Raw genomic sequence first — 22,438 nt, 5'->3', positions numbered from 1 at the left:
ACTAAACAACAAACCGAAAAAGTAAAGACAGATCTTATACACAGATTTTACTATAACTTACGATCACTACCGTCAAACATGTGCATTGAGTTCTACAGGAACGTGTTATGCCGAGACTGTGGCAGACTTGTCAGTCAAACCATCACCCCGCAACTCTGTGCAGCGGCTCAGGGGGTTCTTGGAGCTTGTAGAGCCCTAGAGACAATAGATACACAAACAGAAACTATCTGCCCAAGGTGTGAAGAAAGGAGGAGGAGAAGGAGAAGAAGACACAGGAGGTAGAAAGGAGCGACGGTATACTTGAGGAGAGGGGCAAAACGGCTGCTGTGAATTGCTATCTTGAGCCTACAGGAGCAGTATAGATAGAGCAAGCCATTCAATAAACAATAGTAACAAAAGTCATCCCATCTTTGGTAACTGAATCATGATCTTGGAAGGGAAATAGGCCAACATTCGAACATGCTGAATAACTGCTATAAATTCCACGACAATCAAGTCCTTAATGTTGAAAGAACCATTCACATTGTTTAAGTTCAGCATTTGTTTGGGTGCGTTTTACGTGTATAAATAGACTGTCCTTTCCATACCAAAATTAGAGAACATTAGCTAAACAACAGAAACACAGACCAACTAACCAAAGAGGAATTCAAAACACAACAACTAAAGACTAGGATCTGTACGAAAAAAGAAATGTGCAGAAGGTATATTGATAGGATATACTGCGAAGACTGCGAGAATCTTCTTGATCAAAAGTTCGACTTCGAATTCTGCGAGAAATCTAAAGGAGGTATCTCATGCGGAACATGGACAGACTATGGCAAGAGAATATATGCTCTCTGCGGCTTGTGTCGTGAGAGGAGAAGAAGGAGAAGACGCAGAAGGTATATAAACGATTGAGGAGTGAATAGTAAAACAGCAGGAGTCTTACTATCTAAGTAAACGGCATTAATTGAGTTTATGTTATGTTTCGTGACTGTATGTTAATCTAAAACGAGATGTAGTAAGGCAACAGTGGTATTCCAGAAATATTTATACCAACTGTTAGGTATGCTTAATATACGCTATTATACCATCCTAGAGCAGCGCCCCTATATTGGAAAGAATTGTGAACCGAGTCCCAACCAGCCTCAAGGCGTCCAATCCCAAGGTTACTAACTCTTGTCTCTTCCACTTTCAACATACTCTCATCATCATCTGGTAGCAAACCACACTCTCGAAGCGCTGTCTCTGGTGCTATTGTGCGTCGATTATTCTTAAACACATAGCGAGCTACTGAAGATGCATAAATGCATTTCAAAGGCTCTGGGTCTTCCTTACACCGCTTTCCGACTGTAACCTTCTTCGTAGGCTGCATGACATATTCATCCGGATAAAAGACTCCCGGCTTGACGAAATGAGTGACCACATATAACCACTTCTCATCCCAGGTGAGAACCCGTGTCCAGAGCTCGTATTTTGCATATGGCTTGATCTCTTTGCGCCACGTACATGTTGTTCCCCCGAGAATCATGGTGAAGTGCGTTGGGCCAGGGAATGGATTGAAGGCTTTGCTGAAGAGAATGAGACTGAAGTTCCCACGAGACATGTCCATGTCGGTAAAGTATGTCGAGTTTGATTTGTGAAGATTGTAATCGCATTCGAGGGCTGGAGATCTCGTTGCGCTGATGGCTGGGAGGAACAGGCATCGAGGAGAAAGGTGCTTATCCGGGGCAGAGTCTGTGAGTCTGCGAACGAAGGCACGAAGGAAACGTATCTAATGGTAATGTTAGTTCCATGCTTAGTGGAAGTTCACAAACTGCCCGTCAACTTACAAACCACATTAGATGAAGACTCTTAAAGTTCGTCAAGGCAAGTAAGGCTGCCATCGTCTTCCAGTTCAGAAACAACCCCATGATACTTGTTGGACTTTCTGAAGTCGACTCCATATTTTCCGGACAGTAGAGGCAATCAACGAAGTTCTAGTCGTGGTGGTGATGAGAGTTTCGTGCTGAGGAAAGTCAACTTTTAACACCATCAAACTATATATATTTACCACAATTACGCGTCTCCATCTGATAAGTAAAACTTTTCAATAGTTGTTGAGATTTTTGTTGAGATTTCTGACATCTGGTTTACTGTTTGTTACGGGAGAACTGGAACACTTTCGAGATCCACATCTTACCGAGGCGGCCAGGATCTATCACATGCCTCACGGAGCCTAATGATACAGACATGCTGGTTCTATTTTCTTGCGCGTGAGCCGTCACTATTTCTACCTCGGTCGGCTCTAATATTGTATCATATTGTATTAAGCTATAAGCCCTGATATAAGTGTTCTCATCCGAGTGATCCGCTACATGCATGATATGGCACTTAGAGTCTCTTGGCTGTTGAGGCAGAAGCGAGTGACCGACTAGACATGTGCTGTTACTGCCAAACTATGCGTGACCTTCTCTTGGTAGTTATCAACCTCAGAGCTTTGCATCTAGATGAGTATCGTTTCCGAGCTTCCACCATGGCCAGAAAGGTACAGATACTCGATCAAATGCTCCACTAAACTCTGGCTTCGTCTTTTTCATGACGCTCTTAATGCCAGCTACATTGTCTTTCGACCCAACGACAGAGATAAAGGCTTTCGAATCCAAAACGTGCATTTCTTCTGGAGTGCTGGGGCCATATAACATCATGTCCCTCATAAGTTTAGTGCTTGTTAGCGAGGTGTTGTCCGCAATCTCTGTCGCCAGCTCCAAAGCGTATGCCACAGTCTCTTGAGGAGTTGGGAGAAGCTTTGAGAACAAGGACTTGACCAGAGGGTCAGAAGCCAAGTATGTTGCACCGGTAGTAGATATATGCGTTGCATTCGCCAGACCGATCAGTCGAGGAAGAAAGAAGGCACTGCAAGACTCAAGGGTGAGACCCAGGCGGGCAAAAGGTAAGGCGAGTTTTGCTCCAGACCATGCCACGCGAATAGCGGCGGGAAGGGTAATAGTCAGCCCAAAGCCTGCTGCAGGTCCGTTGACGGCGACAATAGTGGGTTTAGTGCAGTTGGTCATGGCGAGGGCTACCTGACCACCCCTGAGATCGTGTCAGTGTTTATTCATGTAGGCTAGTTCTTCAAGTCGGCACATACTGGTCCCTGTATCTGGACATTGACTCTTCGCTCTCCTTATGAGCCATCAGCGGAGCAAATCCAACCTGTAGATCGGCGCCGGCACAAAATGCGTCGCCTTTGCCTGTCAGAACAATCGCACGAACTCGTTCATCTTGATCAATAATTCGATAGATCGATTCGAGTTCTTCAAGGAGGTTTGCAGTGACGGCATTGCGCTTCTCTGGACGATTGAAAGCTACAATAAGGACTTTTGTAACTGTAGGACAAGTGGCTGGTACATGGGATACGGAGATGTCCTTGAATGGCAGTGTGGAATAAGAAGCTGGTGCAGCGAAAGTTGAAGACATTGTCAAAGTGAAGTTCCTAGTATTGTGTCTAATGTGGTCTTGTTGAAATTTAAAGTTGGATTGTTTATTGATAGAGAATCTGGGGGAATTGTTACTGATATAATATACACGATAGGTGAGTATAGGATCATTCCTCAGTTAACACTATTGAGTGAACACCATATTGATAATGGGCCCCACTTGTTACCGAGGCCGAGGCGCGTCATCAATCCCTTGTTCAGTACGAAACCGGCCGAGGTTTATCTACTGTGGAGGGGTTATCACTTGATTGTAGGCTACAGTCAAGAAAGATCCAGTTGTTGTTAATTACCAAGATGGTGCGTCGGCATCGGTGTCTGTAGTCCGTTGTAAATCCTACTGTACGCAAGTGGGCTCCTGTAAGGGGCCAAGGGTCGCATATTTTCCGCCGACATCACCAGACCACTTGCCAGCTCTAGATCTGACATCACTTGTATCTTGGACAGCTTGCACGAGCTTATCAACTGCACATTGACGAAAAGAGTGTCATGTTATACTGGCCATATGATGTAGAAATACTCTACTATGCACAATATATTTTTGCAAACCTCTAGTCAAACACATCCATTGCATACCTTACGTTCCTTTGTTCATCAAACCACTTCTCTGCCTCATCCAGTGTCATCTTACCCCCATGTTTCTTTTCCATCTCAATCTTGACTTTAATCATAACCTCTCTTACCGAATCAGCCATTGCTCTTGAGCCACACACGTACACCTTGGCACCTTTCTCCCAAAGATCAATAAAGGCTTCCTTGTCTAGCCAGATCCGATCTTGGACATATCTGCACCCCTCTTCATGACGACTGTACGCTCGTTGGATGTCTACCACACCACACTTCTGCCAGTTATCGAACTCATCCTGATAAAGGTCGTCTTGATCAGGAGAACGACAACCGAAGAAAAGCAGAGCTGGCGCCAGGCTGCGACCTGATTTGGACATCATGGCTCGGTGCTGTATGAAGCCTCTGAACGGCGCAAGTCCTGATCCAGCGGCAATGCAAATCATGGGCGTACTTTCGGGGCTTGAGGGAAAGCTGAAAGCAGCAGGTGAGGGGCGGATGGCCACTTGGAGCGTGTCACCTTCAACTAGGGAGTCAAGGTAAGAGGTTGCGACGCCGTTATATACGCCTTGGCCTGAAAAGGCGGGCCCCTTGAGGACTGAGAAGGTAATTGTGGCACGGGATTGATTGCATAAAGGAGACGATGAGATGGAGCTAAGAACGAGAGGTCAGTAAGTTGTAAAGAGTCGTACAGTGGAAGTCTCACTATTGGCGAATGCGCATAGATGGCAACATTTGCAAGAAGTCTTTGATGGACACTTCGGCAGAGGGATACCGCTCTAGTATATCTAGGACTGATACACGCTTACTGCTGACTTCCTTTACATAAAGATCCCCAGAAAGGGATGTGAGGGCAGCTTTAGTCTCCGCATCGGATGTGGCTTCAGCAATAACAAGAAGGTTCTACAAAATCGAGTTAGTTCTAGACCATGGTTGCGCAATTTCGTTGATGTCTTACCCTCTTTGTGGCTGGATGCGAAAGTTCAACGTAGGAACTCAACACATCCATCGCTGATACAGATGTGTCGGTTGGGAGTGTAGTCGGTGTACTGCTTGAAATCTCCAAATGGGCATCTATTGGGAGCCTAAATCTCCTCAGTGCCCGGCGAACAGTTTCTTGGGGGTTGATGGGTAGAACAGCAAGGTAATCTCCCACTGCATATTGAGTGCCTTCGGATAATTGCACTTCTATGTGTTTCTTCCTGGATCGTACTTCGGCGTCGCTGGTTAGGGTTCTAGTTGAGACCACTGTAGCTTCTTGGACATCTTGACGGAGGGTAAGAGTCCTAACGTTGCTGCTTTTGACTCTCAGCCCTTTTTGTGATGACTTGTTTTTACCCTCAGGTTTGTAATGCCTTTCGAGAGCAGGCCATAGCATGTTGTCCTCCCATGTCTCAAAGTCACTGGAGAACGCATTCTGGGAGACGTCGCTAACACCCATGTCAACCAGTCGGGTAGCGCCAAGCTTCTCAAGAATATCGTTCACAAGTTTGGGAACGCGGTGGAAAGTCTGCACCCAATCCTTGTGGCCACATCCAAAAACAGCATAAGAAACATCCTTCAGCGGCTTGCCCTCTTGCTTCGTGTTCTCAAGCCAAGAAAGAAAATGTCCAGCATTGTCGGGAGGTTCACCTTCGTATGATGCGGTGATGATAACAACCGCCTGGTCGGTAGGTAGATTCTCCTTTGCAGTGTCGAGACAGTCAATTTTGGTGACGCGGAACCCATGGTCGGCGGCATCGGTCGCAACCCTTTGGGCTAGAGACTCGCATGTACCACTGTTGGATCCATACAAGACCGTTATAGGGACACCATCTTCCGATTCGGTAGTATTTCCACTGGTCCCATTTGTATCTGTCTTCTCTGAAACAGAAAGACCAGCCAGCCGGCGCTCAAGGGTTGTCGGGGTAAGGTTATCCCTCAAGATCGCCCTCATGTACATTTCTTTGGGCTTGATAGTCAAAGTCTGCTTGAAATCAAGATTGTAATTGGGATCAAGAACGAAGTTGAAGTTTTGCAGCAGCATTACCATTACCAGTAAAGCTTCCTGCCACGCAAAGGGTCTTCCGATGCAGGCTCGCATACCATTCCCAAATGGTTTCCAACAGTTAGGAAATTCCTTGTTCAACCTGGTAAAGTTCTCATCAAACATGCGCTCTGGCTTGAACTCGTTTGCATCGTCACCAAAGACCGCGGGATCTAGTTGTGAACTTGCGAGAAGGTTGACGATAGTTTCGCCAGCCTTGACCGGATACTTGTTTGCAAGGAGGGTATCTTCGAAAGCTTCGACGGTGAAGAGAGGGATAGTTGCGTTGAGACGAAGGGTTTCTCTCAAAACACCATTGAGATATGGAAGCTTGGAAAGAGACTCAACCTGGATAGGTCCTTTACCGACGACTTGGTCAACCTCGCTCTGAGCAAGTTGATAGGCTTTTGGATGTTTAAGGAGCTGATAGAAGGCAAAAGACAAGAGTCCTGAGGTGGTTTCGTGCCCTGCAATAAGAAAGGTGATCAGATTATCCATGATACTCTCATCAGTCATCTTCTTTCCGGTCTTTGTGTCGATACCCTCAAGCATAGCCGTCAAGAGATCCTTTCGCGTGCCTCCATCTGCCTTTCGAGCTTCAAGAACCTCTTTGGCAGTACTTCTCATAGTCTCAATATCGTTTTGATATTTGCGATTGCGATCGCGGTAGACAATTTCAGGTAAAGGCAAACGTCTAGGTTTCTCTCCAGCCTCGGTCAAAAAGTCACCCATTGCTTCGATAAATGGATGGAGGATTGGAGAATAGTAGCTGTTAAACCTATAGCCCATGGAACACAAAGCCAGTGTATCCAATGTCAGACGAGTAAAATCATCAGTCACCATGATGGGCGAGTCAGGCCCGTATCGCGCCCACTTGAGAGCAAGTTGAGAGGCAATGTCATGCATCTCGTCAAACATGCGCTGGATCGATAATGGTCCGAAGGCGGGCATCAACACTCTATGGGCGATGCCCCAATTCTCCTCTCCGAGCTTAGCCTAGATTTCTATTTAGCGCATGTTTAGCCACTGTCACTGAGGATACGTACAGTGAAAAGCCCATCATGGACTCCTTCTCGCACTTCCTTCTCCATCATTAGCGAGTGCAGCCTTGCGAGTGCGGCATGACTTACAGTCAAAGCTGAATTGACACACTTCTTGAACCGCTTCTCATTGCACGTCTCGTTGACCAACTTTTGTGTAGAGACGATCACGACAGTTCGGCCTGGGAATCTCAGTCGATAGATCTCGCCTTGTAATGAGTTGTCAGTCGATTATAGTGGCCTTTCAAGGAAGAGGCAGTGCTAACCATGCTGTTCAGCGAGCGATACCATAGACCCCAGTGGGAATTCGGGATTGATGGATGTAATGTTACCCAATAAGGGTAAACCAGAAGGGGTCGGAATCTCGATTGATTCCGCCATAGTGTCAAAGTTCTTAGTAGTACTAGAATCGGTTACTGCGACATTTACTGCATCGAAGCATATTTCTATGAAAATGGTTTTACCCATGCAATTGTTCGTGCCCCACAAAGTACCGAGCTCGGCTCACCATAAAAGCATTGACCAGTGCATTTTTAACGTTGCGGAGTCTCTAGTTTTGTTGAGCATCGGAATTCGGGAGTATAAATTGCCATGTCGTCACAGCCGACCAGGATCAGATAAGGAATTCGGGTGACGACCCTGAATTTGGTTCAAGTGCCGGCAGTATCGCCGAACGGCCTACTTAGTCCCGGAGCACCAGAGGCTGGAACCTCATTGGACATGGAGAGAAAATATTCTATTATAAGCTTTCTCTACCTTAATCTCTACCTTCATCCTACTGTCATGTATCTAGGAGGAATATCCTGAGAAATCATCGGGAATGATATTGGCGAACGGGGCCCACAGAGCTGATAAAACCCCTGCCGATGTCAAATCATAGCTCGCGGAATCATCAAGCCATTGTGCAGTCTCAATTCCTTGTCTTTCCGGCGAAATAGTCGAATCTCGTAGACCAACCTCAGCTTCTTGCCTTGTTTTCTCGATCATGGTTCTGGCGCGATCGAATAGCTTGTATCCTGCGTCAGCAGAGATATAAGTCATTCGCATCTCATCTAGAGCTAATAGGCATAGTGCCAAGTTGTGTTTTGCTAGTTGGGTAGATGATGATGATTTTGACGTTGCCATTTCAAGCAGATGTACTTGGACTGGAGGAATAATAGCGAGGACACTGATGGTTCGTCAGTGGGATACTCTCTGGGAGTGTGGAAGTACGGACCTGATGCTCTGAGCAAACTTGATTAGACCCTCCGCCATCATACAATTGACGGCATGAGTCGCGTGAGAGGCTGCCGTCCGAAGCTTGTTGTTCACAAGCGTCTTCCAAGCATCATGTTCCTCTACTGGAACTCCATCGGGTAACTCATGGAGAAATGGTCGGTAAAGAGCTATGATGGCCGCTCTACAACTTGTTAGTCTGTGACTTGTTGCGATGATAGATTCCTTACTGAGTCTGGAGCCGAAATTGATACAAATGGGATAACAAGACTGGACTCTGGTCTCTATGTCCATCTGGATACCAATTGGCATGAATCTCGTTCTCATATCTCTCAATGACGGCTTTGGAGGGTTTTGTTCCCCTTATGGCGTAGTTGTTTGACAATATCTCTCCCATGACCCGAGTTACGCCAATTAGTTTCAACCACATCCCTAGTAATGTGCCGAGCTGTTCAGGTAAGTATTGTTCGAACTCCGGGGAAGAGCCAGGACTTGTATCATATAATCCAAGCATGGGAGTAGAGCAATGATCAAGTGATATTCGCATTGGCCGACCTTGACCCATGGATAGCCAAACTTCACGGTAGTAGATGCACCACCATACACGGCGCCACAAAGGCTGAATGCCGTCTCGGGCTGGGGATGTTAACATGTGGAGGCCGATGGTATGAGACAGGCTAATGGCAATGCCATTCCAGTGCCAAGGGCCCATACGATCTTCAGCATTAGCGTAGAAGTGTCCCATAAGGAACACGGATTGAATCAGTGTAATTTTGTTCTTCTCATAATCCGCGTCGTACAAAGCCTATGCAGCGTGTTAGAGAAGTCGGAAGTAAGAGGGATATTAATCTTTTGTTCACCTTTGCTCGTTGGAAAGCGGTTCTCTTGAAAGCTATTTGGGAGTCGTAAAAGTTTGCCGAAAATAGGTCGTTGTCAACAAACTATGTCTGTTAGCATGTGCATACATCGCTGTGTTGCTGAGACTTACGCTTGCGGCACACATAAATATGTTCCATAGGAGCAACAAGCTGACATTGCCTTTACTGTAATTGTTGAAAAAGTCTTGAGGATCCAAAACGGGTTCAAAAGGATGGGAATGATGGAAATAGGCTCGAAGAAGAGCTTCTCTTAGTGACTGAGGTGGTAAAGAAAAGCAACCTTTGAAACGAAGGTATTCTACTTCCTCGGGTAGAAGATAGTCCAATGGAGGCAATGTAACAAAAGTATGATTGCTGTTAATTTGTCTCTGGGGCCTGCAAATGTCTATAACGAAGGCCGGACCTCTTTTATCACCTGTTTCCTGTTAGAGTTGATGGTTGTAATGATTTATGGATAGGTTATGTACCTGGGTAAAACGGGACTCGGCTGTCGCTGCTTTCACGCTGTTCAAGAGTTTCAGCCCATGCTGATGTGGCATTAGCAATTGGCGTTGAAGCCCTTGAAGTAAGTTTTTCAGTTTGTCTACTATCATCAACATCCGTGTCCAGAGCTACGGCATTTTCGTCCCCAACTGTGTTGTCGCCAACAAAAATGACTTCTTGGGAAACTGCAAGAGAGGACGAATTCTGAGCCGATTGGGATTGACCTAGAGGTGTGCGTCTGTCACTATCTGATGGCGAGGCCCATTGACGAGGCTCGTGGTCTCCTGCCGAAGCGTGGTTGACCTGGCTAGGGTTCCCGCTTTGTGAAGCGAGGGGTGTAGGCGATGAAGGGCTCTGTTCTAATGGCAATGGGCTGTCTGGCGTTCCCACATCAGATGAGCGGGACAGAATATCCCCGTTTCTATCCTCGTTAGCAATTTAGAACCCTCGGGAAAATGTGGACTTACCGTCGCCGCTTGCGGGTCTGGATTTCGCAAGGGACGTTGTCAACGGTGCAATTAGCGCAAGGCGGTCCGGACAAAGTCACGGTACACCTGACTTTGCGAGCTTTACATGCCTTGCAGGCTACATGAGCCCGCCTGTAGGATTTGCCATTGCTTGGTGGCATCGTGCTAGTTATATCTCAGCTTTCGTAACGCAGTGGAGGATTCTGTAAGCTTAGATTACAGCCGTGGGGAAATTAGCGAGGTAATGGGGTATGGCAAGCAGTTAGCCTCGGTAGATATTCTTGTATCCAGCATACGCATTATACGAGTCCATAATGGCAAGTAAGCACCAGACCCATTAAAAAATACATGCCAAGCACAGTAGGGTAGACGGATATTGTATCCCAACAAAACAAATTCACTTCATAATTCCTACGTGCATTGAAAATACTCTTATATTTATTTTTATGTGTAGCTGAAATCGTAAGATACAGATTATGGTTTATAATGTTCATACGATCAAAGCCGTAGGTAAGGTCGTATTGCCGGGCACCAACCAACCTAAACCCAGCGACGTACAAGCACCCTTCCCTAGCTCTGAAAAGGTATCAGAATGCTCATCAATGTTAAAATGCGTTGTGAACAGCAGAGTTACGACCTTGCTGTCTGATCCGGGGGATATTATTTCGTGTCTGTGAAGTGTAAGTGTCACAGCAACACGAAATCGTGGTATCTGAGTCACCCGCTGTTGAAAGCAAACAGTATTATCATCCTCGTGGCAATTTGAAGTTTGTGTACTTAAACACCGACAACTAACAAACCGAATCACTCAAACATCTCCAAACATTCGAAGCTTCATTGTGTTTAAAAGCTGAATAACCGTCGGTTTTAATTAACTATAAATTGAACAGTTTTCTACCTCAAACTCAAACCCAAACATATACATCAAACACATCCACCAACCAATACATACAATAATTAAAATCGGTATCAACCAAAGCATACAACGATCAAGACATTCCACTAAATACCCACAAAAATCATAAACTACTATCTACTAGACAACCATCAAAATGTGCGTTAAGGTCGAGGATAAGAAGCAGTGCCGGGTTTGCGAGAAGACAATTGGACCCGTCACACATATCGAACGACCCTGCGACAAGGCTCTGAAGGATGATGGAGTCCTCGGAGACTGCGGTATCATTGACACGATTGAAGCCATTAGCTTCATTGAGGAGTGCAAGGATTGTGAGGAAAAGCGAAAGAAGGCTCAGGAGTATTAGTAAAGGACATGGAGTTTCTACATACGAGAGAGCAAAGAATGGAGATTAGATAACTAGAAATGCTAGTAAACTAAATACAACTATATCACTACACACTTTCCATCAAAACCCGAGTGAAGGAACGTTTCTATTGTATTATTAGGGCTGACTGGCTTACATCCCCACGAAGTTGATCCACTATTGTATCAAGGCTAGGGCACGTAGCTGGACCTAGCCGTCTCCTACCACCCCAAATCGATCCACGCAGCTTTCGGGCAAATAGTAGGTCCTCCGCAATGCCAACATGTCCAACGTGACGAGACCCTGGGCCCAAGGCTATGAGTTCGACCGCACATATTCTTCGACAATATACACCATCGTTAGCAATCTTTTGAATGGCGACTGAAATGCAGTCAGTCTTGAAACGAGCTTTCCAGGTGTCTGATTTAGTGAGAATTGCAAGCTGTTTGCAACCGTAATCTTCTTCTACTCTAATGCCAGTCGCAATTCATTAGAGGGGTCAAACGCGTCTGATCGTTCCGCCATCATCAAACATATCGTATCATTATCTGGCAGCCGCAACTAGAGATGTGTTACTATTGTCTTTGATCCCAAAAGGAGAATGAAACCTTTTGTGTGAATGACCAATCGGCCATTCTCCGAGCGCCTGATAAATTCTGTGTTCCGTTCCCACCACGAATACAACTGACTCTTGCCGTCGTCAGAATGACGCACAGGTTGACTCGTGCGCAGGAGACTGAGAGGTGCCCATCGATAGCTAGGGGCATCAACCTTGAGCCCACTCAGGAACATTTGCCAAAGCCTTTCGGCTCTGTAATCAGGGTCGGTGGCTGCTAGTTTTCCAACATCTAGGTCGAGGAGTAACGAGTGAGAGGAGTTTAGCCGAGGATAATAGCTCATAAGAACTGCCGGTGGTGCTGCCGAGCAAGAGAAAGCCAGGGGGCCTTTAACACCCTTGCAACCCAACATGAGATGTCTACTAAGAAAGGCGGATCAAGACCTCACAGCTTCAACACTGCTATCAATTTTGGCGCATTCATCGAGAATTATAACGTTTCGAAGCGAAGATCTATAGAGGGAATTAGGTTCCAACTAAAAACGAAGCCATTGCCAGGAAGTTTACCAGCTATATACTGCTTACACTAGCAATGATCATCTTGACAGCTTACGAGCGCCCAAGACGGTGGCCCTAGACATTTTCCACAGACCTCTCCACAAGCGAAGGTAGGTACTGACATACCTCTTACAAAATATCCCAGTACTACCAGTCTTGGCCTAGTATTCGTATACTCTACGCACCTGGGACTTCTAGCTGTTCTTCACTGGCCACGTCTCAGACTATCCCTTTGCAAGCTGAGATCCCGGTCTCAGGTCAAGTATTCGATGAACAGGAAGACTTTTGCTCCTTCCAACTACATCGTATGACTGGTTTGCTGAGTGTTCCAGACGTGCACATAACCATGTCAGGAGTCAAGTGGATGACAGCTGGTCGGCTCTTAAATTACAGGGTTACTTGACTAAAAGCCGAGACAGTGACATGTTGGCTACTGGGATCACAATGTAATCTGCACCCGATTGGTTACAGATTAGCATCGGTGACTTTTATATATATGGGAGGTATAGATTTTAAAAATCACACTAAAATGAAGAGGAAGATATACTCCAGGAACTTGAGAAAGGAGTCTAGAAGCTAGTTGCTCGGTGTTAAATTTGATGGGGGGGCTTCTCAAAGTCTAATCGATGCAATGAGGACGGTTTATCACGAAGCTCGGATAGATAATAACCATGACCGTCCCAACATGTTGGTACATACTAAGTGGATCCTAGATATTTATCCACCTGATCTACATGGTCCTTGTCCCATACCGGTGATCATATAGCCTGATATTAGGGGGATACAAGACACAGTTCCCAAGAGTTATAAATGTTAATCTTAATTTCTTCTCAGTGGTCTGGACTACCTATTCTAAAACCTTTCTCATTGCGAGATCCCCAATGAGATGATCCATGTAGTAGCAACAACATCTGGAATCGTAAAGTTTAATATTGGTGATCATTGGGGACTGTGCAAGAGATTGGGCGCGCTTCTTCATTCTGGCTACAAACTCGCGCCTGGCATCTTATATGCCCAACAGCTCTACAAATCCTGCCCAAGCAATCTCGAATCCCGGCGATTTGGTCGGTATGAAAAGCTCCAACCGATTTTCGCTAAGAATATGAGAGGAGACGAATGTCATTTGCGGGTCCAAATAAGCATAACAATTACCTGAAACCTCTAGCTTACTCGGGCCTTCTACCATTGATGTCTGGCCTCTCGACTGGTCAATAATGTTCTCTCTAGTTAGCAGGAAGACGAAGAGGTATGTATTACGTATTATTTTCTTGACTTCTCACCTCCATTCAATGGGTTCTTAGAGAAGCCTAGCCAGTGCTAGGATGGAGTTTGAGACGCCCTTGTGGTGTGACAAGTGGAACTGGGTTCCGCGCTGGATGTGCCTGAAATCCAAGGTCTTGGATTTAAACAAGCGGGCTAACTATCTAGCGCAGCTTTAGTGGTTTCATAGCGCAACATCTGCCGGGACAAAAGTTCTCGCAAGTTCCACCTTCTTCTTGTGGCGATAGTGACATCCTCTTCATTTTGAACATGTTAGCATCGGTGGGCGTTGAGCTTTACTCCCGCCATTGTATGAGAACTCGGTCACTTAGAGTATCTCAATAGACTACAAGGTAGAGAGGACTACTATATAAGTCCGATGAGGACTTCTTGTTTTTCTCTTTTCTTTCTCGTTCATTAACACCTTCATTCAGTCTTCTTTTCTTTATTCGCTCTTTTCAACACATTCATTTAACGCACACTCTTTTCTTGAACTGGAATAAGTGACCAGATTCACCAACATTCTCTTGTCAACTTTCATTCAATCAATATGTCGAGCTTTCGTTCTATTGCCCTCCTTTTTGGAGCTTTTCTTCCTGCTGTCTTAGCAGCACCACATGCCAGAAACTACAAGCAGCAAGATGATCTCATTCCTGGAAAGTACATTATCACCCTCAACACTGACTCCGACGTCGCCAAAGTTGAGTCCCACCTGCACTGGGTTGAAGATGTTCACCGGCGCAGCCTCTCTAAGAGAAGCACCATGGGCATCCAGTCTACCTTCAATGTGACCAGCTGGCATGGTTACTTTGGAGAGTTTGACGAGGCGACTATCGACGAAATCAAGGCTAGCCCTGAGGTAAGTCAAATTTCCTGTATTTAACTTTTCCCCTAACCAAAGTCAGGTCGCTTTCGTGGAGCCTGACCACAAGATCTACCTTCGTGGTGGCGAGGAGGATGGCAAAGTTTACCTCTGGAACGAGCAGCCCAACAAGCTGTCTAAGAGAGCCACTTCAAATCAGCAGCGCGCTCCTTGGGGTCTTGGTGCCATCTCCCACCGTCAGTCTGGTTCTGATAACTATGTTTATGACACTTCTGCCGGAGCCAAATCTTTCGCCTATGTGGTCGATAGCGGTGTCAACATCGGCCATGCCGAATTCGAGGGTCGTGCTGTCGCCGGCCATAGCGTCTTCGATGGCCAACACGTCGATACCATTGGGCACGGTACTCATGTAGCGGGAACTATTGCCGGCAAGACATTCGGCGTAGCGAAGAAGGTTCGTTATTGCTCATCTCACGAACAATGTATTATACTGACCAACATAGGCTCAAGTCATCTCTGTGAAGGTATTCCAAGGCAGAGAGAGTTCCACCTCCGCTACACTGGATGGCTTTAACTGGGCTGTTAATGACATTATCTCAAAGAAGCGGGCTGCGAGATCTGTTATTAACCTTTCTTTGGGTAAGTAGGGTATATCATTATGTTTATCTCATGCGCAGAACATTCTTATACTCATTCAATAATTCAGGAGGCCGATATTCTCCTGCTTGGACCGCCGCCGTTGATTCGGCCTTCAAATCGGGGATCCTCGTTGTTGTTGCGGCTGGTAATGGCGATGAGAATGGCAACCCACTCCCAGCTTCAGGCGAATCTCCTGCTAATGCTCGTAATGCTATTACTGTCGGAGCTATTGACCCTGACTGGAACGTTGCATCATTTACCAACTACGGTACGTTATCCACTCGTCGCTCTTGCGAGTTATTAAAGGCTACTGCTAACTTTGCGAAAAGGGCCTGAGGTCGATGTTATGGCTCCAGGAGTTCAGATTGAGTCGGCTGGAATCGCTTCGTCCTCTGCAGTTAAGACCATGTCTGGAACTTCGATGGCGTGCCCTCACGTTGCTGGACTGGCTCTGTACTTGCAAGTCAAGGAAAATCTTTCTTCTCCTGATGCTGTAACTAAGCGTATCAAAGCTCTTGGAACGTCGGGACAGATCACAGGTCGCCTCAATGGAAGTCCTAACCTTGTTGCTTTTAACGGAGCCAGCGAGTAAAGCAGCACTGCTCATCTACTCACTTCAAATAACATTCTATATCTGGTATATAGCTCTCATATAGCAAAGTAGTATACTCCAGTTGATCTTGAGATGTCTATAGATAGTTTGAAACTATAATAAACTACACTTTGATATATAGTACTTCCGTCTCGTATCTATATATAATTATTATTCTGAGGCAATTGTCAGTTACCTAGAAAGGCTTATTATTAGCGAGGCAGTAAAATGATTTTAAAAGGTCCTCTAATAGTATATACCTACTGTAAATAGTTCTGGTATTAGTAAATAAGCTAAAAGTGCTAGGCTATACTATCTGATAGCTAGAAAATAGGAGTTTTATTAGGTAATTTATTTATATCTTTAAGACTTTTAATTATTTTATAAAGAAATAAGATAGCCTAAATAGTAAATATCTAATAATTTAATAATATTATAAGGCTATAAGGCTATACTTTTAAATAAGCTTTTAATAAAACTCTATATTAAAATAAAGCTATATAAAATAATAAGATAATAATAAATACTTTTTTTTTCTTTATATAATAAAACTATTAATAAAAAAAGTAAAAATAATAATAAAAAAGTAAATTATTTTACTTTTAATTATTTATTTAATATATTAAATTAACCTAGATTATAGTTATAATATTAGTATTATATTACTATACTATTTAACCTTATAATTATAGCCTTATAGCTAGGTAATATATAAGGCAATTTTATTATATATATAGTAAAATTATTAAAGTATTATATATTAGCTTAGCCTTATTTTAAGATTTATATAACCTTATAATAATAAAGCTAAAATATATCTTTATAAGCTAAAGACCTTTAATTAAAAATAATATAATATTAGCTATAATTAGCTATAAGGTCTTATAATTCTTTAGTATTTTTATTCCTTAAAGGGATTTATAATAAATTTAATAAAAAAAGTAATAGCTTTATATATTATATTATAAAATTAAAAAAAAGAATATTTTTATAATAAAAGAGATTATATTTTATAATATACTAAGTTAATATAAGCTATAGTTAATAAAACTAGGGATATTTATTTAAATTATTAAAGATAAATATAAGTATTTTAAGTAATAGCTTTCCTATATATCTAGCTATAATAGCTTAAATTATAAAAAACTTTATTTAAGTTAAAGTCTATAAAGGAAGAAATTTATATATATAGTTAAGAGTTTAATATAAAGTTAAAATACTAAAATAAAACTTAATATTATAATTAATTAAACTAAGTTATATAATTAGACCTCTTATTATATTATATAATTATTTTAATTTTTATATAATTATATTATTAATAATTTTAATAAAGATTAAGTAATTTATAATATTAAATTAAAGCAGAGTTAAATTCAGAGGCTGAATTTATGCGATTAATCTGAATTATATGCAGACCTATTATCTTAATCTTCCCTACCCTAGATAATAATAAAATGTTTTTAACTATGTCTTCAACTGGGGATAGCAGAACAAACATGGTAGAATGACTTATTTCGGGCAAGGAGCTCAAGGGGTTAACTAATCATCTATTTACCCAAGAGATCATCAGAAACCAGCGTCAAAGGCATTCTCACGTCCCGATTTACACCTCCCTTCTGGTCCCCCATCCTCTTCAACAACCCAACACCTAACCCAATATCTATCCTCCCAAAGACCTTCTCCAAAAGGCCAATCATCAGTCCATTCACCCTGACGGAACTCGACACTGTCCAACCTCTTGCCAACCTTGGTCTTTCTTAGACCTTGAAATAAGTCAAGACCTTCTTCTACATCTAAGACTGAATGCGATGCATGTTTCATCTTATCTTGATAGCCAGTATTGTTCGTCAGTATCCCTTCATCCAGCAAGTTTAAATTAACAATCAGCCTTGTCAATTTGGGTAACGTCTCGGCAAGAATGTTCAACTCATCTTGCGGCAAGGTCCCGTTTCTTCGTTCAAGATCAATGGCAATGCTCGTCAAATCAGGTGCCCATTTTCCAAGACTGCGGAGCTGATCCTTTGTCAATATTGGTCTGGGTTTAAATCCCCTCTCGTGGGTTGTCCACTCTAGATGTTGCAGCGAGGCTCCGTGATGCTTCAATACAGAGTCGAATATATCCTCTTGTACCGTTTCGCTTTCTTTCCAGGTGAGCTTCTTTAATGTTTGAGGTAACGCCAAGATGAAATCGCGTGCCGGAGGGAGCGGCGAAGAAGACCATTTGTTCTTGGGTAAAGGTCCTGGAGCAGCTTCCCATTCAGCAAGATATGTTCGCCAATTTAACCACCGGCCCTCGATAGAGAGGTTTTCGAGACCTGTCAACTCTGGGGGAAGGTCAATGAGTAACCCTTTTCCTTCCGGCTTAATACCTCCATACTCGATTGATAAAGTGTGCACTTTGGAGAAGTCCATAGCTTCCAGCCAGAGCTGTATGTTCTCCATTGATAACCTCTCAATCGGTGTATGTCGTTGATCATACCATCTTCTTGTGCTTCTTTGTCCTTGCCATGGAGGATAATTTGTCAGACTAACCGTCTCTTTAAATTTGGTAGAGAGTTGATCCCACTTCCAACGGCTGCGATAATACATGTCTGTTGCCCACCTGGTAACAGAGTTTGTGGAATTTGACACAGGCCACGAGCCATCATCATTGGCCCAAAGTGGTATTCCTGACTGTATGTCTTCCCACTCAGTTGTATGAAATTCGTAGTTTCTCAAGGATAGTATTTGTGGCGCTGAGAGATATCGATCGCTCCCGTCGGACATGAAAGGTAGATTATAGCCATCGGGAAACTCTACGCAACTTGCCCCTATCATATTTAGGTCAAGCTCGGTAATATTGCTGCATGATTTCATAGCATCGTGTACAGCTTTCCATGTACCGAATGGCCTTTGGGCTGGTATTCTTGCGCGAATAAACAAAGGGCAAGGATCTTTATCAGTCCATGGTGGTGCCGGCTCCTGCCATGCGCTCGCAAATGCGAAAACACAGGCTAACACGAGGGGTAGAAAAACAGTGGAATGTTTTCTTGCTGCGAGCTGAGACATTTTTCATCACATCTGATTTTGTTGCAGGAGTGAGGTTGTGAATTTCAAAGGATTTATGATGTTGCGGATGACGTGTTGGCTGATGACACGGTATTCTCACCTGACAGCGGTTGTTTCACTAGCTGCCTGTGGTAATAAGTTACTACAGGGTTGATCGCTGACTGCCTGGCTGCCTAGTCACCATTATAGTGGGCTGTTCAGAGTGCATTTAGCGCTAAGCCCTACCGCAGAGAGCTTCCATCCATGCCTGGAAATTACTTTCAATGCTCTAGGCAGTAAACGGACAACGAGGACACAATAGCTCGACTGAAAAGAAGTAGGTGATTATATATGGTATTAAGTAGGCAATGATTATCAAACTAACAGCATTGTAAATGACAGGCCCAAAATAGGTTAGTTTCTTGACACAATGTGCTTATGCCAAGATTCTAAATGGGCAATGACAGAAGCGGCTCCAGGCTCGTCAACAGACGTTAGATCCTCAAAAACACTCCTCATGTCCTCTTCAACGTGGCGAAGTTTGTTTGCCACTCCCTGCATCTCTTCCAAAACATCCGTTGCCTCCTGACCCTGATACCTAATACTGACCAGCATATGTAGGAACATTGCTAGCGATGCGTTGTACTCGGTCTTACTATATACTTCGCCGAAGCAGGCGATGCGAAACAAGTGCGATATGGTGGTCGATCCTGCCGGGACAAGGTAGGTATTCACCAGTGAAGTCAGTGAGATAGATGTCCGTGGCTTTGAAGGAGCTGTAACGAATTGGCCATGACACCCTTGACTAGAAGACGGAGATTCTTGTGTAATCTCTCGCAGCATCGCATTGGCGTATTCAACGCCAAAATTAGTTCGCAAGCGCAAATCCTGTTCTATGAAATGACATAGAAGCCGCTTCCAAACCAAGTTCCGAATAGACTCTGGTTTGACAATTTTCATCGATGTCGCTAGCTGAACGAGAACGACAAACCCCTCAATCGGTTGCGATAAAACTGCCTTGAGATAGAATTTGTTTCCCAGGCATGCAAAGAAGGCAACCTGTTGCGGCGGAACCATATTATCGGCTGCTGATGGAAGACTAGTGACGAGCTTCGGACTGGCGCTTTTGGGTATGTGGATCTCTGGAAGTTGGGAGAGTTCGTCTCTGCACCACTTGAGACGCTTTGAGAGTGCCAAGCTGGGGATATTCTCAATCCTGGTGCAGATGGTAGCGAGGAAGACAGATAAGACAGCGCTATCGTGGAAGCGGTATCTGTAGACCTCTGCGAGTTTTTGTCTCCACAGCCTTCGATTCTGTTTGTCCTGAAGTGATACAAGTGGGAGTGCCGCAGCGATCTGATGGCTCTCTTGAAGAGGGTTGAGTCGTTTGTCAACGCTCAGGAGGAGGAATGCGCAACCATCGCAGCATGTAATTGGAACAATGATATCAACCTCTGGGCAATCTCCCAGTGCCAATGGACACTTCAGTTCGACCCTTTGGTTGGGCAATGGGAGGTGTGGAGTTTTGTTGTCCTCTGGGCTTGTTCGTAGTAGCAATGTTTGGATCGAATTGGGTTCTCGGCATATCGGACAGGTGGAGTACGCCCTTGACCGTGCAGCTTTTTCAAGCTTTCGGGTACCCTTGAAGCCAGAGAGTAACGTTGCCTTGTTGATGTCGAACTTGTCTGGTTTAACGGATGCCGAAAGCTTCTTGTCCCCTCTCCCAGTCTTTGTTCCACTAGCGGGGTACCAAAAGGTGTCAGGGAGACTTGGACCATTTGGCGAAGGATTATCTAGTATGCCCATCGTTGACTGGACCTCTTGTAAACATTTGGTAACACGCCTGAATGCAGCTCGCTCCATCTCCATCTTGACTTCGAAATTGGCCCAATTCTTGCTGTTCTGATGTCGGACTCTCTCGCGATTCCAGTCTAGGTGGCTTGATACGTGCATTTGCATGCATCTGGACCAACGAGGAGACGCGAAAGATGTCAAACAAGACCAGATATCTTTGTGGCGAGTATTTGGTGTTTTCAGCTCCTGTTCAGCTGCCATCAGCAGAAATGTCATGGCGATTTGCCCTCGGGAATCGACATCATCTCTCTCTATGGTCAAGCATTTTCTTGTCGTTCTGCGAAGGCTCTCAATCCACAGCTTGACCAGGAATCCTTCTCCTCTCATTTTGGCAACTACCATTATCGAATCGAGAGCACAGTTGTTCGACACCAGTTGAAGTTTATCCTGGTTGCTCATGGAGTCGTTGTAGATGGACTTCATATTGAATAAATTGGCGTAAGGTAGGGCCACTTCATCTTTGGAGAGTCGAACTGGCTCAGGAACTCGAACATTCAGCAGCCTATCGTAGGTAATATGTGGAAAGTCTGTCCATTTTGTTCCACTAAACCACTTGAAGTAGGAACCCTTGGGAAGCACACTGGCGAAGCATCCTTTGGCTTGAACGACGAATAGCTCGCCACTCCATATGTCGTGAAAAAGAACGGCACAGTGCGGCGATAGTGCACAGAGAGATATGCCAATTGAGAACTTGTTTCGAGAAGGAGGACGAGATCTGTTTCCAAAGACGATTATGACGGATGGTGTACCATGTAATCCCGCTTCCACAATTCTATTTGTAAAGGCATTGGCACACTCTTCTTCAATCACACCATCGGTCATGAGGAACCAGATCTTTGACTGTTGAATGCATTCTCGACTAAGACGATTTTCGAAAATGGTCGATGGATTGGATCCAACGCTATGTTGAAGGTTCTCAATCAGATGTGCAGGTACTGGGTCATGAGCTTTACGATCCCAAGGTAGGATGTAAGACTGGTGTGCTAGCTCCTTGGGTTCAAGCTTCGAGGTGATATAGGAGACTATGTTCTTTTGTTCCTGGAAGACCCTCTCACAAGTACTGGAGACTTCCACAGCGAAGACAAGTGGAAGCTCCTGAAGCTGCGTTGATGTATGGATAGGAACAGGTCGCGGTGATACGTCGTCCGGCTCGCTTGTAAGAGCATGAGTCGCTGTGGAAGAGTCTTGTGAGTGACTATGGGTGGATACAGACGACGCTTCAGAAGCGCCCTCGGAGCCGTCCATCGGGTTAGGACGATGACAATTGGTTACATCGAAGTAGTCTTTCTCTGTTTGGTAGCACTCCAATATCTGTTCTAAATTCGCTGCATCGTTGTCAGAAAATTCTAGTGTTGCTTGTTTATCCTTTAGAAATCGATGATGCAATGGGAAGCAGGTACATACCATCAACTTGGCTTTGCCGAGGGGACTCTAAAGAGAGATCGTTACCATTAGCAGGAAGTAGCATTGTGATGGTCCATTAACAACGAAAGGTTACTGATCTCCGAGGATGCAGCCAAAGCCTTGATGGTAAGTTTTTATAATTTCTGAGCCGTGTTCTTTGCAAAATCGAGGAAGGGTGAAAGTTGTATTTTGCAGGAAGGCCTGTCAACTCTATTAGGGTATGTCTCACAAGAGGGAAGGCAGAAATTGTTTCCACCGTAGCCTGCCTCCTTCGAGTTTCAGCTTGAGACAATCACCAGATCGAGAACCTCCCTTAACAATGTTGCCACCAT

General features: G+C 44.4%; 8 protein-coding genes across 8 annotated transcripts; 2 read left to right on the top strand and 6 right to left on the bottom strand.

Moving 5' to 3' along the window:
- Positions 1 to 1,051: 1,051 nt before the first annotated feature.
- Positions 1,052 to 1,925, bottom strand: FSST1_000181 (uncharacterized protein; the record flags this gene model as incomplete). The annotated part of the gene is made up of 2 exons (XM_083227745.1): positions 1,052 to 1,753; positions 1,812 to 1,925. The coding sequence occupies 2 exons, from the start codon at positions 1,923 to 1,925 to the stop codon at positions 1,052 to 1,054; spliced, it is 816 nt and encodes a 271-aa protein (XP_083090363.1).
- Positions 1,926 to 2,450: 525 nt separating this feature from the next.
- Positions 2,451 to 3,438, bottom strand: FSST1_000180 (enoyl-CoA hydratase/isomerase family protein; the record flags this gene model as incomplete). Its single annotated transcript, XM_083227734.1, has 2 exons — positions 2,451 to 3,054; positions 3,110 to 3,438. The coding sequence occupies 2 exons, from the start codon at positions 3,436 to 3,438 to the stop codon at positions 2,451 to 2,453; spliced, it is 933 nt and encodes a 310-aa protein (XP_083090362.1).
- Positions 3,439 to 4,006: 568 nt separating this feature from the next.
- On the bottom strand, positions 4,007 to 7,466 carry FSST1_000179 (bifunctional cytochrome P450/NADPH--P450 reductase; the record flags this gene model as incomplete). Its single annotated transcript, XM_083227722.1, has 5 exons — positions 4,007 to 4,673; positions 4,726 to 4,922; positions 4,978 to 7,041; positions 7,092 to 7,294; positions 7,352 to 7,466. 5 exons carry the CDS (start codon positions 7,464 to 7,466, stop codon positions 4,007 to 4,009), a joined length of 3,246 nt encoding a protein of 1,081 aa, XP_083090361.1.
- Positions 7,467 to 7,874: 408 nt separating this feature from the next.
- Positions 7,875 to 10,289, bottom strand: FSST1_000178 (transcription factor domain-containing protein; the record flags this gene model as incomplete). Its single annotated transcript, XM_083227711.1, has 7 exons — positions 7,875 to 8,253; positions 8,302 to 8,484; positions 8,531 to 9,105; positions 9,161 to 9,241; positions 9,289 to 9,593; positions 9,646 to 10,082; positions 10,129 to 10,289. The coding sequence occupies 7 exons, from the start codon at positions 10,287 to 10,289 to the stop codon at positions 7,875 to 7,877; spliced, it is 2,121 nt and encodes a 706-aa protein (XP_083090360.1).
- An 891-nt stretch (positions 10,290 to 11,180) lies between these two features.
- On the top strand, positions 11,181 to 11,390 carry FSST1_000177 (uncharacterized protein; the record flags this gene model as incomplete). The annotated part of the gene is made up of 1 exon (XM_083227700.1): positions 11,181 to 11,390. The coding sequence occupies one exon, from the start codon at positions 11,181 to 11,183 to the stop codon at positions 11,388 to 11,390; it is 210 nt and encodes a 69-aa protein (XP_083090359.1).
- A 2,924-nt stretch (positions 11,391 to 14,314) lies between these two features.
- Positions 14,315 to 15,818, top strand: FSST1_000176 (S8 family peptidase; the record flags this gene model as incomplete). The annotated part of the gene is made up of 5 exons (XM_083227689.1): positions 14,315 to 14,623; positions 14,670 to 15,041; positions 15,091 to 15,226; positions 15,294 to 15,494; positions 15,556 to 15,818. 5 exons carry the CDS (start codon positions 14,315 to 14,317, stop codon positions 15,816 to 15,818), a joined length of 1,281 nt encoding a protein of 426 aa, XP_083090358.1.
- A 1,569-nt stretch (positions 15,819 to 17,387) lies between these two features.
- On the bottom strand, positions 17,388 to 18,410 carry FSST1_000175 (uncharacterized protein; the record flags this gene model as incomplete). The annotated part of the gene is made up of 1 exon (XM_083227678.1): positions 17,388 to 18,410. One exon carries the CDS (start codon positions 18,408 to 18,410, stop codon positions 17,388 to 17,390), a length of 1,023 nt encoding a protein of 340 aa, XP_083090357.1.
- Positions 18,411 to 19,262: 852 nt separating this feature from the next.
- On the bottom strand, positions 19,263 to 22,170 carry FSST1_000174 (uncharacterized protein; the record flags this gene model as incomplete). Its single annotated transcript, XM_083227667.1, has 2 exons — positions 19,263 to 22,027; positions 22,107 to 22,170. 2 exons carry the CDS (start codon positions 22,168 to 22,170, stop codon positions 19,263 to 19,265), a joined length of 2,829 nt encoding a protein of 942 aa, XP_083090356.1.
- Between the last annotated feature and the right edge of the window lie 268 nt (positions 22,171 to 22,438).

This window comes from Fusarium sambucinum, chromosome IV (assembly GCF_050947815.1).
Source record: "Fusarium sambucinum isolate potato_lamoka chromosome IV, whole genome shotgun sequence".
NCBI classification, from domain to species: Eukaryota; Fungi; Ascomycota; class Sordariomycetes; order Hypocreales; family Nectriaceae; genus Fusarium; species Fusarium sambucinum.
Note: the sequence above shows the minus strand (reverse complement) of the source record. Positions and strands in the feature narration are given on the sequence as shown.